The sequence below is a fragment of the Ambystoma mexicanum genome, chromosome 10, assembly GCF_040938575.1.
Source record: "Ambystoma mexicanum isolate Mex_15411 chromosome 10, UKY_AmexF1_1, whole genome shotgun sequence".
Lineage (NCBI taxonomy): Eukaryota > Metazoa > Chordata > Amphibia > Caudata > Ambystomatidae > Ambystoma > Ambystoma mexicanum.
The window spans coordinates 1644672611-1644692877 of NC_090932.1; the positions used below are offsets into that span (position 1 = coordinate 1644672611).

At 43.3% G+C, this 20267-nt stretch overlaps 1 protein-coding gene across 1 annotated transcript in view; it reads left to right on the plus strand.

The window, feature by feature from the left end:
* Positions 1–20048, plus strand: part of HIRA (histone cell cycle regulator) — a 1376152-nt gene extending 1356104 nt beyond the window's left edge. The window contains exons 24-25 of the mRNA XM_069620059.1: positions 17981–18069; positions 19032–20048. Of these exons, the coding sequence (XP_069476160.1) occupies positions 17981–18069; positions 19032–19148 (206 nt within the window). The 3' untranslated portion in view covers positions 19149–20048. The remainder of the gene's footprint in view (positions 1–17980; positions 18070–19031) is intronic.
* Positions 20049–20267: the final 219 nt, after the last annotated feature.

Consider the following 20267-nt stretch of genomic DNA (forward strand, 5'->3'; position numbering starts at 1 on the left):
TGTGACGCTGGACAAGTGATAACACATTGCTGCGCACGTTTCCCGGGGTCAACACATGACTCAATGGTCCTGCGGAATTCAACATTGCCACAGTACATGGAACGCTGTGCTGGACAAAGCACATGGCTATTGGGTGAGTACAACTGCCAATGCACGGGCCCTATGAAAGGGGGGGTGCCTAGGGCAATGACATGAGTGAGTGGCCTGCTACAACTGCAAATGCATCACCGCATGTCCCATGTAATGGACAGTCACCACAATCCACAAAGCTAGACATGACAGGTGGCCACAGTGTGCTAATACACACCCTGGCAATAGCGATGCAGAACCAATACTAGTACAAGCTCATACAACTTGAGCCACTTGCTGAAGCCACCCACACTATGCACCACTGCCCCCCCCCAATGCACATGTGTACAAATGAGACATACTGCATCTACCACTTCATCAGTCTATTAAGTGACTCCTCCTTGTGGGTACATCACTGCACAATGCCGTACTCGCCACTCACAACTGGGCGCAAGGCCAACTCCATATGCACAGCAAGGTGTTGGTAAAGTCCAAAAGCCAATGTCGACAACAATGAACCAAGAATGGTAATCACCCACTGGTCAGACTACTGCCTGCCCCATATGGATGATTGACTAATGACACATTATTGCACAACATCTGATGAAGACATGTATACCACAAACACTGCCATGTCCCCTCCATTTACATCCCATGTAGGTGATGCAGGATATGCACTCACGCCATGGCTGATGACGCCCATATGGAGGCCAAGGAACAGGCATGAGGAGGCCTACAACAAGGCACACGTCCGCACACGTGGCATGATTGAGAGGACATTTGGCCTACTGAAGGCCAGGTTCCGCTGCTTGAGCAGATCTGGCGGATCACTGGTGTACAACCCAGTGAAGACGGGTAAAATAGTGCTTGTGTGTGCCATGCTGCACAAACTGTGCCTGCGCAGGAACATTCTGCTGCCACCAGACACAGAGGATGATGATGATGGAGTTGATGATGAAGATGGGGATGGGATGGCTGCACTCCCTCGCGGGGGGGCACAAGATGGACAACATGCACGGGATACACTCATTGGCATTTACTTTTGAGAGACTGCACATGAACAGCATTGCATGTACATGAAGATGCAGGTAAATAAATGGATTGAATGCAACTGAAATTACAGATGTCCACTCGTGAAAGAGTTTGCAAAGGTGATTTATTTTTAACAAAGCAGGAAAGAAGGTATATTGATTGGATAGCTGTACAACCGTGCCCACCCACCACCCAAACGTGCCCACTCTAACCACGCCCCAAAACACTAACCCCATAATGGACCTCCCCCACCACCCAAACGTGCCCACCCCAACCAGGCCCTAAAACACTAACCACATAATGGACCTCCCCCACCACCCAAACGTACCCATCCCCAACCAGGCCCCAAAACACTAACCCCATAATGGTCCTCCCCCACCACCCAAATGTACCCACCCCCATACACCCATTTGTGTCCCTGAATGTCTTCTGGACAGCCATTTCCACATGGCACTATTTACTGGGGCGCTTGTGCGCATGAGCGTCCTTCCCGGAGGGTCCACTCAGCCGACTAGAGCGCCTCCGTGGACTGGCAGTGGTGGAGCTCGATGTTGTAGTGCTGGTGGACGGCATTGGTGGTGTTACTGTTGGCACACATCCAAGAAACGCCTGCTGGGCAACCAACATAGACTCTGCAATGGTGGATGTGACACTGTTGCCTTCCCGGACATGGCGTGCCAAGGTGACGATGGTGGTGGCAAAACATCCAATGGCCCTGGAGAGCAGACGCACTGATGTGGCATTGCTCTCCCGCTGCAGCCTGGCCTCCTCCCGATGCAGCCTGGCCTCCTCCTCCAGCTGCATTTCCACAAGCTGTGATAAGGTGGCATGGTGATCCTCCATCCGCTGCATGCGGGCACTCAGCTCTGCCATGGAGTGGGTTGGTGACCTCATGGGACTATGCAATGAGGGGGGGCTGAACTGTAGGTTGTGGAGGGATGACAGGTCATCCATGTTGTCCCCCTCTCCTCCTAGTTCAGCCTGCATGGCTGGGACACTGCTGTCACTGCAAGCAGCCTCCTCTGCAGTGCAGATGCTCGCCAGGCTGGGATCTGTGGGCATGGTGGGTGGGTGCCACACTTGTGTGGCGGCAGGCAGCATGGGGATGGTGGAGTTGGCTGGTGCATGTGTTCCAGAGCAGCTTCTTTTGTCCTCCTGGGCAGGGGTGTTGCGTTGGCTATGTGCAGGTGGACGTTGCCTCACCTGTTCAGCATTGTCGCCGTCACTTGACATGGCTGTGGGGATTTAGAGGGCATGCTGTTAGTTGTGTACTGGTACTTGATGGGTCCATCACATGCATCAAACAGGATGATCAGTGAGCACTTGCATGTACACACATATGACTGTTGATGCACTCAGGTGTATGTGTCTCTGCTTGTACTCAGTCACGCACTGTGTGTATGTCCAGTGGCCATGTATTGTGGGTGTGTTGCTTCGCATCTGGGTTATCAGTGGGTCCATTGGATTACTCCTGCCCTGACTGGGGGGGGGGGGTTTATCAGTGGGTCCATTAGGTCACTCCTGGGGTCCATTCACACTCATGGCTTTGTAATCTGTGCACTTACCGGCATCTGCAGGTGGGCTCACTCCTGCCTCAGCGTCTCCAATTTTGTGTATGCCCTCAAGGTGGAGGACACTGCTGCAGTGCTCCTCCCACGTCTGCAGTTTTAGTGGGGATGCAGGGCATCCACCAGTGCCAGTGCTGCGCTGGCGTTGTACAGCAATGAGGTTGTGCACTCTGAGCCTGAGGTCATCCCACCTCTTGTGGCAGTCCTTCACGCTGCGTGTCGTCACCCCGACTGCTGTGCACTTGCGTGCTGCTTCAGCCCACACCTCTTTACGGCGTTGCTGGGTGGCACGCCGCTGGTCTCCGCTGAACAGCATTACTGCATGCTGCACTATATGGTCCACAAGCACTGTCAGCTCTGCCTCACTGAAGCGCTGCTTTCGCTGTCTTTGTGCTAGGATCCTGGATGCCATGGTGGGTGATGCCTTTTGCTTCTCAGAGAGGTGATCTGGCCTGTGGTGTCTGAGGATGGCAGTGGATTGTGGTTTAAATAATGGCCGCCTCTCTGTTTCCGGTTTTTGCTGTCATGGTATTTCCGCTTCCAGTGATTCTGTGACGACTGGGACGGTCACATGTTTTGCAGTGCTTTTTGTGGCGTAATGTCCGTTTCCGTGGCGACAGTGACACAGTTTCCGCGTTGGTGTGGTGCGCACGACCAACAAGCCGTAATCAGCCGCTCATTCCGCAACCTTGAAGACGCGGAAACTATGTCACTGTCGTCGCGGAATCACCGCATTCCGGACGGCAGACTCGTAATGAGGCCCTATGAATTATAAAAAAAAGAAACAAAAAAAAGGTTTCTTTTAATACAAGTAGGCTCAGATAAATCTTGGGGGAAATAAGTACTATAACACTTATATAACCACAATTATAAAAACACAACACTGTTCTTGAAAAAACACAGACCAAAGCATATAACCTAATTTTGAACACCTAACCAAGAGTTCTAGGGAAGTCAATACTGATAGTTACTTTTAGATTACTTTCACTAATAACAGGGTAGTAGACTGTGACGCTCAGCAAGAAATCACATAGTCATAGCAACTGGACAATATACTTTTCTGATCTAGTGAAACACAGATACTAGGAACAGTCTAAACCTATAACTCTAATTCAGGATACCACAGTTATTCTAGGGGAGTTGGACCTTGGGGTGTAATATTCAATTACAGTTGTTTTTCAGTTCACAGACTAAGGGAAGCAATAACTAACTTATTTTAGGGTAACACCGTTATACTGAAAGTAGGTAAAACCTAATGCAGACTTATTCTGGACAGGTTAACAGCAAGTCAGGGGAAGCAGGACCCAGTTGGGGAACACTCATACATGTATCCTAACAGGAATAGTGAAGTGGAACCAACAGCATTACTTTTGGGAAGAGGCACAACCAAATCACAGGTGAGTAATATACCCTTACATCTGCTTTCTGTTAGAATGGCGAAACAGTTTCTAAGGAAAGAAAGATGTTACATATACTTTTCAGAATGGCAGAACATTTCTAAGGTAAGTAATAACTTTTGTAACTGTTCACTCTTAGAATTAGTTACCAACCAACTTCTTTTGCCCAATCCCTTAAAAGTCTTTCCCTTATTCCCGGAGCCTGAGTGTTCTCAGTGGCAGAAGGGGGGGGGTCACTAGGGTCTAGTGTCCAACAGGCAGTGTCAGGATAGGTTCTTAAGAAGCAAAAGTCAGAGCTTCTTAGGAAAGTGAGTATTTTACTTTAGAGTTAGTTGAGGGTCCAGGGTTTCACAGAAGACACCCTAGGAGGATTCCAGGAGTGGGCCTGGGTGCACTGGATGAGAGAACTCCCAATCACAGAAAACACCCCACAACTACACAGGAATCACAAGAAGACTTAAGGTAAGTAAATACCCAACCCAGCACAGTCCCTGAGCACAAGATTTTGCAGCAGGAGAACTTCAGGATCTGCAGCCAAAAACCCGGTCAGTGGATTCCTTGTCTTGGTGACTGAAAACAGGACCTTGGAAGAGACTTTGCAGCAGGGATCAACAGGGAATATTCTACGCAAGGTTTTCCTTGCAGCTGAGTGCAGCTCTGTGGATTTGGCGCCTTTCTCAGGAGCACAGAAGAAGACAGATATTGCTGGTCAGATTATTGTCGTTACAAAGGTCTAACAATCTGAGGGGTCTTTTCGAACTTGATTCGTGTTTCTGGAGATCCAGCAGGATGCTCACGAAGTTTCAGCAAGGTTCGGAATTCAGAAGACTATACACCACACAATGGCTCATGGTCCCAGGTTATTAGGGTATTGCAGCCCCCACAAGGTTGCAGCACGGCGTGGGATAGCTCAAAAGGCAGGTCTTCCCGAGTATAGTAGGTCTCACCAGACTCTGGGTCGGAGTCGTCATTTTCGGAGTCCCCAGGTCGATTGGAAGGAAGGGCTACAGCAGGCTCGGGTTACACAGCAGGCTTTCTGATCACTGGAAATCATCTGAGCCGCTTTTTCTTCATCATCCTCCTCGGTTTTGGTTCCAGTGGTTGACTTGTCTTCAGCTTCCAGGTTCGGAGTATTTAACAGGAACTACAGCACAACTTCTGTATTCTCTACTTGCAACAAGGTGTGGTCTGGTTGTCCAATCAGGACAGCCATCCCCCCCCATTGGGATTTGTCCCCATTCAGGCAAGGAGGAAGACAAAGGGCTGTGGAGTATTTGCCTCCTCCCTCGCTTCCTGCATTCACAGACAGACTGGAACCTGGGCGGGGAGTCCATGGTACTCCCGCCGAAGATAGAAAATCACACAAAGGAATTTGCCACCCTGGATGTCAGGGGAAGGAAGAGGGAAGGACAAGGAACGCTAAAATGGTGAAAAAAACAAGACAGGGGCCATTTTGGTAAAATGAGCACCCTTGTGTGCCTTTACTGCAGCTGTGAACACAGCCTGTGGTAAAGGTGCACCAAATTAGTAAAAGGTATCACTGCCACCAGCCAAAATTGTATTATTCTGTAGGTTAATACCATGTCAGACTTGAGATCAGCCTATCTAAACCATCTAATCATGGACAATTGTGGGTGGGACGAAGAAACATGGTGGCCAAGACTGATCGGAGGAGACCGAATTAGCTGGCTTCTAGCAACCACAAAAATACTAGAACATACCATGACTAGGCTAACGGGCTCAGGGTCCCACCCTGAGTAGTTACCATGATTTCAACTTTCAACTTCTTTTGTAAAGTTCTTTTTGAACATACACAAATAAAACAAAAACAAAAATACCATGTCATTTCCTAGGACAATATATGCCTATTTATCATTACCATCCATTTGTTTCGCCACTTGTGGTAACATATTTGCAAATGTTTGGCATTTCTCGTTCACTGCTGAACACTCCATGTTGAGGTGAAAAAGTTTCTTTTTTATCTCGTTGTTAACGATATTTGCAAAATGATTCATCTGCTGTTATTTGCTTGGTAGTCATGAGATATTCTCTCGTTGGCAGGACATTTAATCTGAATCTTGGGAAGGTATCTCTCATATGCTGATCCGGAAATAGCGTTAGATATTCAGGGAGTTGGTCCAGTGCTCTTACTTCCACCTTCGAATGAATGTCCATTTGGTACTGCGCTTTTTTGGTTAAGGTATTTATCCAGTCGTTACGTTGAATTTTAATCGTTGCTTTAACGGGCCGATTTATTAACCTCTCAGTTGTTATTTCTGCGTTCACCATTATTTGTCTGTACGTTTTTTTCCATGTTGTTATTAAATTGTCATTTATTATAAGTGGCTTGTCTCGCAGGATGTCAATTGGTGGGATCTTGTAATTTATGATTGTTTTCCTGTATAGTTCTAAAAACTTCCAGTTGACAATTTTTTCTAGCGATTGTAGTTCAAGTTCATATCTTATTCTTGGCATTGGATAGGCCACCAGTAATGATAGAATTTCCCTACAGAAAATAGCTTCAATTTGGGTCCAGATTTGGCAGGGTATGTTCAACGCTGTTTTGCTCCCGTATGTCAGAATAGCTACTACTCAAGTTTAAAGGAGTATTTCCCATATTTTGGCAGGCTAGTGATAGGGACTTGACTTTTAGATGTTCCGCCCATCCTGACTCTGTTTCAGATTGGTTCACCCAAACAGTTTCTACTGGGCAATTTTTTCTCCTCTTTTGTATATCGCCAGTGGCTTCTTCTTTGGGTTGAGTCGATGTGTTAAAGCCATCACTTGTGTTTTTTTCGGTTCATTCTTAAGTTGTTTAACTCTTTGTATTGTACTAGAGCCAATAGTCTCTTCTGGAGCCCAATTTCAGTCTTGTCAAGCAGGGCAATGTCGTGCGCAAATAGCATGTATGGGATTTTGGTGACATTAAGTTTTGGAGGGCCTCCTGTTGTAGCTACTTCGCTTATTCCCAGGTCTGATATATATAGAATGAACAGCATAGCTGCCAGGGGGCATCCCTGCTTTAATCCGTTAGTTGTCGGAATTTTAGTTGACATAACGCCTTCTTGAGATAGCTGCACCTTAATTGATGTCTGAGAGTACTGCGCTTTAATAGGTTCTATTATTTCTTTAGGGCAGTTCCATAAGTTCGGTTTTTCCCATAGCTTGTGCCGGTTTACTGTATCAAAGGATAGTTGCAAGTCCACAAAAATTGCATAGATGAGATATTCATGTTTTAGGATGTTCAACAATATTAAATTTATATTAGTGCCAACGTTCTTTGTAAAGCCTTTGGTCTAAGAGATTGTTTTCGTAGGCCCATTTAGTGAGCATCTTTAGTATGCATCCTGCAAAAAGAATTCCCAATGGGTCTAACAAAGCAATTGGGCGGTAGTTTAAAGGAAGGTTCATGAATCCCTGCTGGGGATTACTGTCGCAGTTTTCCACGTTCCTGGCACTTTGGCATGGATTTTAATAATGTGAAATAGCTGGAGGCAGATGTCTGCCCAATGCTCTGGGTGCTTTTTAATAGTTGCATTGCTTAAGCCGTCAGGGCCAGGGGCTCTTGATCCGTTTAGATGTGTAATGTGATTTTAAGATTTCTTTCTGATCCCAGTGTAAATACCCAAATTATTGAGGGTGTATGTTCTTGTTCTTTCATTCTATCATTTGGCAGATTGTATAGATTTGCAAAATGTGTTACCCAGGCATCTTCTTTTACACCGGAAATCAGTTTTGTGGTTTGATCTTCATGATTGTTGATTCATTTCCACAGATCTTTAGTATTCCTTTGATTTAGTGCTTTAAGCATATTCTCAGCGTTGTTTTGTGTTGTCTGCGCTTGATTGTTTTTAACCCAATTTCTATATTATTTTAATTGTTGCATAGCTCTTGGGCGATGTTCTGGGTCCAAAGTTCTAACATCTTTGATGTTGATTCTCACTTCTTTTTTCTTTTTTACAATCTGGGTATTACATGCCTGATCATGTTTCGCTTTCTGGGTCTGTGGTTCTCCTTTATTACACCTGAATGGTATTAGTAACCGAGGATAATTCACTTTTTCCTTGTCCGATAAGTTTATGTCAAGAAATGAGTCCTTTGTTTCCCACTTGCTGATCAGAAATGCACAATCTATGGGAACCATTGGCTAGTGCTAAATTCGGCAATTGTTTTATTTGTGCTCGCTCATGCAGCAATTTCCAATGGATCACAGCTTTGTAATGATCACTTTGTTTTGTTGGGATCACTTCTACTTTTTGGATTTTCGATCTCATGTTTTCAGTTATGTAAATATAATCTAAAAGAAAAGTTGAGCTGTAGCCAACCCAAGTAGGTGTTATTTTCGAATCTTGTGTGCATAAACTATGGGCAAGTTGCATGTTTCTTTCCTTTTCCCATACTTTAGCTTTCAATGCTTGATCTTCCTCAGCTATTTTCGATCCATCCCGGGTGAATAAGTGTATATATAGATCACCACATATTAGTATTTCAATTTGTTTGTACTTTATCTGCAGGTCGTCGATCTGTGTTAATACTGTGTCAATCATTTCTTGATTTGCAGCTGTGCGCCAATACAAGTTTATTAGAGCAAATGTTCCCACCTTTCTTTCTTGAGTGTAGTTTTCTTTTTGTGTGGTGGATGTCATAGTTGGCTCTAATATTGTAATTTGGGTAAAGGAGTTGGGATTCTACAATTTTCATGTTCACTTCTACTTTGATAGGTGTTGAAGGGTGACCTTTTGCTCTTACAATCGCAGGATTTATCAATGTTATATATCCCTCGCATGTGAGTTGATGTGCCATCTATGTCTCTTGTAGACATATTAAATCAAAGGTCTGTAGGTCTCGATTATTGATGTGAAAAGCCCCTTGTGTTCCATGAACAGAGAGATATAGAACGGCTTTTTGAAGGTTGTGATTGTTATTGGTGGATTTCTCAATGGATATCATCTCTTCTGTATTCTACATTGCGCTCCTGTCTTGAGTATCTGTGTCTTTCAGATGCTCTTATCACTATGGAGATGTTTATCGTTATTTGAGATCTAGAAATGGCATTTCGTTTTTTAATGTTGGTTGGTTGATCAGCTTTTCTGTTGTTGAAATTGATAATCGTTAGTTATACATCGAAAACACAGATTTTGAAATTGCTCATAGCGGGACATCACTAGATCATATATATGCTGGGTGGTAAGTTGAATCTCCACTATATCTGTTTCGTCATCAAACGGAAATTCTACTACTTGAATATCCTGAGTCGCTATTTATGGATGAGTGTGGATCGATTCTTCGTTACGCAGACGAAAAAGGACCTCTGGCATTGTGTTGTGTCATGCTGTGTTGTCGCATTGCATGATTAGGTGTTTCATTACTTTGTTGACATGTTTTGTCCAATGAATCTCATGTAATTATTGATACCTCTAAATCAGTATAAGAGATGTCTTCAATAGATAGAATATCATTCTCTGAGGTTATAGTGTCACCTTGCTCATATACGTCTACAATGTATAGTGATTCGTTTGGATCTTCAATTGCTAATTCATCAGACTTTGAGCCAGTTCCTGTAATATCCCTTTCTTCACTGTATGTTGACAAGTTTATTAGAAGTTCTAACATTTCTTGGTCTTTATTTTTGTCTGTTAAATCTTTATTGTTATCCATATGACCTCCTTTTATGGTTTCCTTAATAGATTTGGTATTAGCGCCTATTTGGTTATCTCTAGATGATCTTGCTGAAGAATGGAGTCGATGGTAAGGTCAGGTTACGTAAGAAAGCCGGTATCATCTCTTTACATTTTTCCCCTTTTTAGCAGGTTTGTTATTTCTCTTTAGTTGTGTTTTATCTTGTTTGTCTTTTGCCATTTTCTTATGTCTTGACTTTGGATCAAATCTAGAAAAGCTTTCAATGTTGGCTTGGGTCAGTTTCTTCTGTTTGTTCTTTGTTGGTTCGGTTTTCCTTTGGTTATTTATTTTGATTGCTGGTTTCTCTTGTTAATTCTCTTGTTCATTTAACTCGCTATTAGTTTTTTCTGGGGAAGTTATGTTCATTGCATGAGGAATTGGCTTTATTCCACCTGCTGCTTGCTCTTGCCTCCTTGTGTCAATTTTTGATGACACTATACGTCCTATTCGTAGTTGGTGTGTACTAGGAGATATTGGCTCGTTTGTACCTTCAAGTGTTTCAAGGTTGTCGTGATTTCTTTGTTTTTCCACTATTTGTATCTTGTATAATCCTTGCTTTAGTACTTTTGCTTGTAGATGCAGATTCTCTTTGTGCCATTATCATCATTTCAGTGAGTGTTGTTGCCATAATTGCTTTTTCTGTTCTATCGCTTCTAGCTACTTCAAAGAGTTGCTCCTGCCATTGTATGGAGGCATCAGCTTCTTTATCGAGTCGCTGTTGAACTTTTGTTGCAAATGACTCCAGAAAAATGTGCTTTGTAGGAATTAAGGCTTGTAAGGTTGCCTGTTCTTTTAAGGTCTCCGCCATCATCTCATATAGTTTCATGAATGGTAAAAGAGCGTGGGTCGACGCGGTCATTAGATGATTTTGCAAGTCCAGCATTGTTGTTGGAATCGCTGGGTATATTTTCCACAAATCATTGGAACAGTATGAGGGATCATCGGTAGACATGATCGGCTCACTCTCCTTTCTCTGCTTTTGTTGGTCTGGGGTTGTTATCCTTGTAGTTTCTCTGCTTTGTATAATAGGATGATGGTGTTTTTGGTGGTGGTGTATACCTGATTGCATTTGCAAATTCCAGTAGACGTAGCAGTTTGACCTAGTGTTGCCATTATTCAATGGAGTCGACATCTCTTTTGATCGTGGTAGTATTGGAGTTATTGCTTGAGGTTTGAAGATCATCTGTCGTTTTTCATGATTTATTATCAGTGACTCAATTTCGGTAATGTCTAAGGATAGTCTGTCAGCTTTCACTCTTGCATCTTTATAATTTTCCATTACAGTTTCGACGAGGGTTGCGTCTTGAGTAAATTTCACCTGCCATAAACGTTTGGGCTCAATCTGCATTTTCAGGCTGTGTCAATTATGGGGTGTTTTTTCCAAGAATGTAAGGTGACTTACTATCTATCCCTGGTTGATTAAGTTTCATTCTGTTGTTTGGAGAAGAGTTACTAAACTCATGAGTGATTCAGTAACTTCTAAATTATTAAGGTGCTGACAGTCTGGTCGCGTCATTTCATGCTACATATCTTCTGTGTCAGAGTAGGATTTGACATTCTCAATAATATCTTGAAGAATTATGGTATGTATCACCTGTTTCCTTTGTGGTGTCTCGTTTGTTGTTGTCTGATAGCTTGTTCTTTCTTCAGGCTATAATGTTCTACCAACCTCTCCATCGTCATCAGACTTTTGTTCATTTTGCTGTTTAAGAGGAAATAATTTAGAATTATTGGTCCTTGCAGTTGTCAGCTGAGTTGCCCCATGCGTACCAGCACAGATGCCTGGTTTCTCTTTTGTGCTTTTCAACACATTTCCACACTTGTCAGGTAATAACGAGCACTGCTTCTGCATATGATGGTCAAATAAAGGATTTCTCACATTCCGGTGCACTTCCTCATCTATCTTCGTCTTCATGTTCTGTAGCAAGTTTGAGTTTGTTTCTAGAATGGTTTCCGCAGTAAACAGTTTCAGTTTTACATGTAGTGACAGACACAGTGACTGCGTATCCGCTCCGTGCAATAGTTCAGCCTTGACTTTGTCTTGTTAGAGGTCCCGTCACACAGACCATTGTTTTAGGCTGTTCTGGGCATTCTATGTGTAGTAAAGACAGGTTGTTGCCTCTTATCACGGTTCCACGTAAGCTCACGTCGTGTGTATAGAAGTGGGTTAGATGATTTTCTAACTTCTATTCCTTCTAATGCTCCTGGGAATGTCTGATAGGGCGCATACAATGTAATCCCCACTCTGCATTTTCCACCCTTCTTTCTATTTGCCACTCACCCCTTTTTGACAAACGTTGTTCCTCTAGCCTAATGTTGTTGGGTCTTACTCAGCACTGTGCTTAGTATGTACAGTATGAGTATCGAGTGGGTCAAAGGCGTCAAGCCCGCAGTCCCCACTCAATCACGGCCATTATGTAATGGTGTGATGGAAATATAAAAGGTGGCACGCAATACGCTTACAGTTGTTGGAGACTTCTGGTCATCATCGATCTCGCAGTCCTCGCACGGACTGCACAGACTTCCTCACTCGTCAGCCTCACTCTATGGCCGTGGGTGGATGATGTCGAGAGATTCTGCAAACAAGCTCCTCCTCAATAGACACAGCCAAGATTCTCTCCGGACTACACAGACTGCCTCACTCGTCAGTCTCACTCTGCGGCCCGCTCTGCGGCCGTGGGTGGTTGAGGCCTCATTAACCCAACCTTATTAGAGGTACCCCTCAAGTATCCTCCGGGTCCTTACCTGCATTTAATGGTCAGGCCAATCTTGCCAGCATTGACCCTATGGGTCATCTCAAGGAAACATCATCTGGAACCCCGGTACCTGATTATAATCATCACAAAAATCCTAATGTAAGCGCTACAGAGGCTAATGTTGAGCCTAAGCAGGCATCCATGCGGGATGTACGATTAAAGAAATCACAAATGCCAAGTATCAAGGATATTAACATCTATGCCTTCATTATGGACAAACTAAACTTTGTTAATTCTAACATTGGAAAAGCAGCTGGAACAGAGACTAGCAAAGCCTTGCGCAATAAAGGTTTAGCCTGGTTGCGCCTACGTACAGGAACGGGTTTTGTTAGACTGTCTGACCTGAAGGTTAAACGCCGAATTGACCTGAGTGCGTGGTATACCTCTCCTAACAGTGAATGTGTTATAGTGGGTTGCGGGTCTAGTACGCTTCCACATTTTCTCAGTATTTGCAACTATTTCCTGAGAGGGGGTATTAACCGTAACCTAATACTTTAAGTGCACGATTAGTGGGAAATCTTACAACTCAGATCAATTTTTAATGTTCTCATAATATTGACCTTTTCTTTTTTTGGGCTCACCTTGGTTTTTAGGTTGTTATATTACTTTGCTTCATGTTTCATGTTTTATGTTGTATTTTTCTATTGTTTGTCTGTTACGCGCCATCATGCTTATGGGTCCATTGTGCGGTACATAAATAAATAAATGTAAATAATGTAGAGAGATTCTGCAAACAAGGGGTGGGTGGCTGTTCCAATAAGGACAGCCAGAACCCCAGTGAGAGCTGGTTCAATTCAGACACTCGGGCAGACAAGGAGTAAAGAGAGTGAATAACACCTCCCCTTCTTCCTGCCTGCTCAGACACACTGCAGCCTAGGCAGGGACACCCAAGAGTTCCTGCCAAAGACAAAACACTCACACAGACCTCCCCCTCCCAGAATGGTAGAAGAAGGGCTAACAACGAACAACCACACTAGAAATGGCAAAAAAAGAAAGGAGCCACCAAGTTAGTACTTAGGGGACCCTATTGTGCACAAACGAGATTATGAAAACACTCTGTGGTAAATAAATAATAACACAATAGTTGGTAGAAAACGTCCACTGCCACCAGCCATAACTAGAAGGTTGTCTATGTGACTAAAATACTAAGTATCCCCATGTAAGGTGGTGTGTGTCTCAATCTCTCAGATTTCATTATCATTTGATGTAATCTGTCTACAGGAAACATTTTTGCAGGATATTCCAATGATTGACGGATTTGAGGTTGTATTCATTAAGGCATGAAGGGGTCTGAGGGGCAGGCCGTAAGGGGTTTAATAACCGCTGTTAAACGATCTTTGGTAGTTGGCATTCAGAAAATTGAAACAGACAGTCTTATTGGAATGGGAAGAGGTCCGGGGGGGGCCTCTGAGTAAATGTTTTCTGATAAATGTCTATTTCAGTCCCATTATGGAACAGTTGGAGGAAGCCCTTACTGCTTTGTCTTTCACATTGCTGGGGGAGTTTCCTGTTGAAGGGGCCTCGATGATGATTGTGGGAGATTTCAACGCGGAATGCCTAGCGGACGAGTGGTATCTGGTTCAAAAAAGTTTAACTGTGGGTAAAGATGCACGGGAGAGGGGTAGAAGAATCAGGCAAGATCTCGAGGCATGGAACTTAGTAATTGTGAATGGTAACATACAAATGGATATACCTCCCGGTTTTACGTGGCAGAATGGGGGTTATAGGTCAAAGGATCGAATCCAAAGGACCGAAATGCAATAGGGTCGAATCAAAAGGACCGAAAACCAAAGGGTCGATTGATTATTTATTGATTTAAAAAAAAAAATTGGTGGGGGGTCCCCCCCTAAACCCCGGTTTTGGTGTAAAAAACACTTTTTTTTTTTACTATACGAAAACCAAAAAAAATATATATTTAAAAAAGAAATTCTACCCTTTGGTTTTCGGTCCTATTGCCTCGACCCTATTGCATTCGATCCTTTGGTGTCGAACCTTTGACCGGACACCCAGAATGGGCTATGGAAGACGACATTGGATTATGTTTTTGTATCTCAAGACTTGGATGAAAGAGGGGACACCTTGGAAGTGAGAGTAACGCCTTTGAGCGATCACTGTCTTTGGTATACAGACTATTTGCCCCTGTGAAAGCTAAGGAGCACAAATTATTGACAGTGGCAATAAACCCAGGTAAGAACGAGGTAAAATGGGTCCCCAGAATAGCAAAAGCTTTCCTTGGGGGGGAAATAGTAAATCTCCCCGTAGGTAAAATGGCATTTTTATGCAAGGCACAGGGTTTCCCTGTGATAATCGGGGAATTGCTGGGTAGGCTCACTTCAGATAGAAGTTTAACTCAGGGGCAGAATCAGTTGAAAGGTATACACTCCTTTGATCTAGACATACAGGAACATAAAAAGCAACTGCACAGAGAGGTGAGGTCCCTTAAAAGGTCCTTGCCGGCAGATTATAAGGACGAGGTTAGGAGATTAAGACAAATTTGCAGGAATTGGGTGAAAGGCATGAAATTTGTGTTGCTAATCAGACGCCGAGAGAATGCTGACATGTATGTCGGGAAACAAGTCAGAGAAGTTTTGGGAACTTATAAAGTCACCAGGGACTCGGGCATACTTACAGACACAGGCGGTGACTGACCTAGCATGGGTTAACTATTTTTCCGACCTGTATAGGGTAGGTGGGCTGGAATGCCCAGTGGTCTGGTCTCAGGCAGACTGGCAGGGGGCTTTGGTTTGGGACTTGGATGACATCATTAACTTGATAAAGGCAATCTAAGCGGTCAAACGCGCCCGGGCCAGACGGCCTTTCAAACCTGACTTATAAAGATAACATGATGGTCTGGCAGTGCTCTCAGACCTATTTAGTAGCATTCTTGCAAACAAAAAGTTTCCTAGGACCTGGTCTGCGGCTACAATAATCGAGATATTCAAGGGGGGAGACAGGTCCTTACCACTGTACTATCGACCAATATCCCTATTGGATGCTTCAAACAAGATTTATGCGAAAATGTTACTGAAAGTCTTGCAAAAATGGGCATTGGAATCCAAGTCCTTGGATGTTTTTCAGTCAGGTTTTCGCCAGGGTCTGAGTACCGCTACAAACTGTTTTGTTCTAGACCTATTAGCACACCAAGCTAAGACTCAATCTCGACCTGTCTTTATAGCTTTCCTAAGACATTAGTAAAGCCTTTGACCTGGTGAATAGGTCTCTTTTATGGAAAAAAAAAGTAAATGACCAAGGGTGCCCAGTTGCTTTACTGGGCATCCTGGAGGCCTTGCACACCAATACAAAGATCAGGGTCAGGCTGGATGCTTTTGGTAGTTATACCCCCTGGACTCAGACTAACAGGGGCTTAAGGCAGGGGTGTGTTTTGGCCCTGTTTCTCTTCTGCTTCTACTTGCTGGGTTTGGGAGGTCACCTTAGACTATTTAACACCTTTCCTCCTAGGCTAGGCTCTCTGGTAATTCAGTACTTGTTGTATGCGGACAACATCGTTTTATGCGACCTGACAGCTATTGGTCTTCAGAGAGTCTTATCAGCAGTAGAGGGATTCTTGGAGAGTCTGGACCTAGCATTAAATCCAACTAAATCAAAGAAGGGGTGGGAAAAAGTTGTAAAACCTTACCCTGGTCTTTGGAAAACGACAAGCTGGAGGTAGTGAACAAATTTGTTTATTTAGGCCTCACAGTTTATGACAAAGTTACAGGTCCAGAGCCGCAAGTGGATCTGAAGGCTAATTTTCTTGGGGCCCTTGTGAAACTCGAGTGTTTGATGGCAAATTCGGTAGATATTCACTCCTACCAGCTTTGAAATTATACAAGCAGCAACTAGTTCCCAAATTAATTTATGGCACTCAAACTAGGAGTCAGTTCATAGACTGGCCAAAACTGTAGGGTGTTTTGTGGAGAGGCCTCTTGCAATTGCCACAGTCAGTTCCTCTTGCAGAGATTCTATTTGAGCTGGGACAACTCCCCATCCAAACGTTGGTGGATTGGGCAAAACCCCAACTCTTTATAAACATTCTGAACCCTCCAACAGCCTCGGTTTTGGAGGAACTTAACCTGGTAAAGTTACAGGGCGGATGCAGAGTCCTTAATGACTGGGTTTTAAGCTGTGAATCAGTGCTCCTTTGTGCAGAAATCTCGCTTGAACAACTGGGCCTTACACCTAAAGTGGCTAAGTTAAGATAGTGTAGGCACATTTGGTCAAGCATGAGATCTATGATCATTGATGCTAAATGTTTTGGGGACCATTTTGTGAGGACTTGTAAAACTTTTAATGTGCTCGCGCCCTACTTGAAAAAACACCCTTCAAGGACTTGCAGATCTCAATTAAGAATCAGGTTGAATTTGGCCCCAACCAACGAAATAGTGGGCAGGCGCCTTAATATCCTGCGTGATCAAACACTATGCCGCCACTGTAACACTGAGATTGAGACTTTAAAGCACCTATGTGTGGGGTGTCCTAATTTGGCAAATCTCAGAATTCAAGCTTTCTCTAGGATAAGGTATTCATCGGAAGAAGATTTGTGGAGGAGAAATTTAAATTGCAATGAACTAAGCCTGAGTATACATGTTTTAGAACTTTTAAAGAACGCTGCAATACTTTTTTAAGTTTTAGCTACCTGCGGGACATTACCTCTGTTTATGTGTTTTGGTGAATTGTATGAAATAGGAATTTGGTAATGAATTGTATGATTATGTATTTTTGGTTTTATGTATATTTCTATGTAATGTGTTAAAAGTACAATTGTACTGTGGAACACAATAAAATAAATAAATAAATTATAACGTTTTAGCATGGATTCAAAGTATCCCTCTATCCTTAAGAACTGTAGTTACTCAAGGATAACATAACCAATGTATTTGTAAAGCACACGTTCACCCTCGAAGGGGCATCTTGGCGCTAATAACAGATGTTTATTGTTACCCAACTTAATGATACTCATTTTATCGACCTCAGAAGGATAAAGGGCTGAGTGGACCTGCCAGGATTCGAACCTGTGACTATGAGGTTTAGTGGATACATTAGTCCACTGAGCCACATATCCCACTAAAGAGGATAAGGAAAGAATCTCAAAGGAGAACTCAAAGGGTTCCGAGCAACACTGCCCATATGGAGCTGTGTGCTGCAAAAGTAAAACACTGATGCCCTAAAAGAGATATGGAGAAAGGTAGACTCCATAGTAAAGGTAAAACACATAGAACAGATTTCCAAAAGACAGAGCCCATAAGAATGAATGAGTGGAAAAAGGCTCCACTCATACTGGAGTTAAAGAAAAAGGTCCAGAAGTCCAGCAAAAAGTGCTGGGGTGGGGGGGGGTCTCACAAGAAGAGGGGATGAAGCATACAAATGATAAATCTCCCTTTTAATGCAGGGAATTGAAATGCAACTTATCCTTTCAGTATGTGCTTGTAAATTCATATGATGCTTTGTTAGCATTGATGTGTATTTGTTTTTTGTGCAGGCTTTGAACACCGGCTTCGGGAGCTCTGTAGAGATTTACTTGGCCCTGTGCACAACTCAGCTGGAAGTCAGTGGGAATCGAGAGTACTGGTAAGAGCTAGTTCACTTTTGGCTGAAACTAAATGCATATGAAAAACATGTTTTTTCATGGCATTAATCAGCGCACACTCCTATGGCCTCTTTGACGGCCTAAGCAGCATGGACCCATGTTCACTGATACCCATTAAAAAAATGGTTCATGCACACCCACTCTTACACAGACATACACCCTCCTATTCTCACATTATCTTGCTCTCAAACTCTCTTGTTCTCCCACTCCTCACTTTTTATCTTCTATCCTCTAACTCTTACTTGCTTTACCTTCACTTTTCTACTCTAAATCTCCCTCTGTATGTTTAAAAATACATGAAATGATTTTCTGACTGCCATTGAGTCTTATAAATCTTATTGGCACACACAAAGATACCACATATTGGGTGACTTCTCTTTCCTGTTGGGTATGGAAACACCAAAACTAGGATCATACATATTTGTCCCTGCCTGTGTTGCCCTGCCCCACATCTTTCTATCTGGGCTGCGTCAAACTGTTTTTTTCTTTAAGCCAATGTGTTCCAGTCCGCTGTAGTAGTTTGTACTGCTTGTGAGATGCTCGCTGGGTGGGACCTAATACACTCTCTGGTTCACAGTTTAGCCCTCAGCTGCTGAAACAGAACGATTTGGGCCAAGCGGGTGTCCCTTCACGTGCAGCAAGCACTCCCAACTTAGGACCATTATTGAATGCGCCCACACGTGCAATTGAACAGTTTTACCAGTAAACCTTGTCAATCCAGATTGTAATTGGTCTAAAATGCTTTGTAATTGTTGGTTCTGATTGGATGTATGATGAAGCAGAATTTGGTTTTATAAACAAAAGTAAAGCAAAAATAAATCTGAAATCTGGTACAAGTCCAAAGATGGCAGTGTTGTTTTCCAGCTTTGAAGAGTGATAATATTGAAATGGGGTCCTATGTACTGGAAGAATAATGTTTTTTGTTCATATTTTATTCACTCAGGGTCTGCGGAAGAGAGAGCTGCTGAAAGAGTTGCTTCCTGTGATCGGACTTAATCTACGGTTCCAGAGGCTTTTCACAGAGTACCAAGAACAGCTGGACAGTGTGAAGGACAAATAGTGCTGGGCTTTTCTGTTTATTTGTTTTTTGTTACTGAGGTTCCCGGTCTGAGTTTTGGGATGGCATCAGGTTCCCAAAAGTGATGACTAGGGTAACTAAAAACCTCACCCCCACACCACAGGTGGACAGGCCCGCTGCACGCCAACACTGGATGAGCCAGGAAGAAAGTTTGCTTTTCAAAGAAGCTGGCGAAGAAAGGAGTTGGAAAGAAAAGGGATCTGCAAAGCAGGAGGGCAGATGTGGTATGGTGCTTTCTTAAGATTTCCTGCGATGCTAATGCGGTGGCCTTATCCTGGAAGCTGAGGGAGCAGCAGTGCTTCGTGGGGGTTCCTGCGCCTGTTGCCTGAGGCCAGCATCCTGACGAGAGAGCTTGGCAGAGAACTCCTGGGCGGCTGTGAGGAGACTGGGTCTGTGGAGATTATGTTGCATGACAGCGTAAGCCCTGTCGCCTGCACTTTTAAGGTTAGACTTGAAAGGCACACTTAGCCAGGTTTGGGCTCAGTACGAAGTTGCTGTTTGGAGACCGGCCCCAGATCAGTTATTGGAAGAACATCTTCAACAACCACATGGCATTCTGCAGCTATTCAACCCCGAACACCATAGAGACAGTAAACCAAAACAGGGCTGTTCGGGCACACTGACTATTTTTGTACTAAAATTTGCTAACTTATACAATGGAATGGTCTTTGGCAAATAATCAGGATTCCTTCCCCGAAGGTGCATTTTGAGTAGGAAATAATTTAACTCTAATTATGAAAGCAGCATTTGCTAAGTAATTTGACCATAAGTGAATCTGTCCTGATTCAGTTTTTAATTTTTAAATGTTTGTAAAAGAGACCTTTTTTGGTTGTTTTTTCATTTCCTTTTCTATGAACAGAATAAATGAACACTGCATTGTTATGTTAAGCTCTTTTTTTCTAGATCCTGAAATCTATCAGACTACATCAATGAATATTTACATTTTATTACTTTTGTTTTGCAGTGAACCATTTGACCTCTTGAAAAGTACATAGCAGTACAAATGTAGTTAAAGCAAAGTTTCACTATGGGAGGAAAAATAAAACAAGGATATGTTGTGGAGAAGAGGAAAGTGTGGGATATTGGTTAAGAAATATAAGT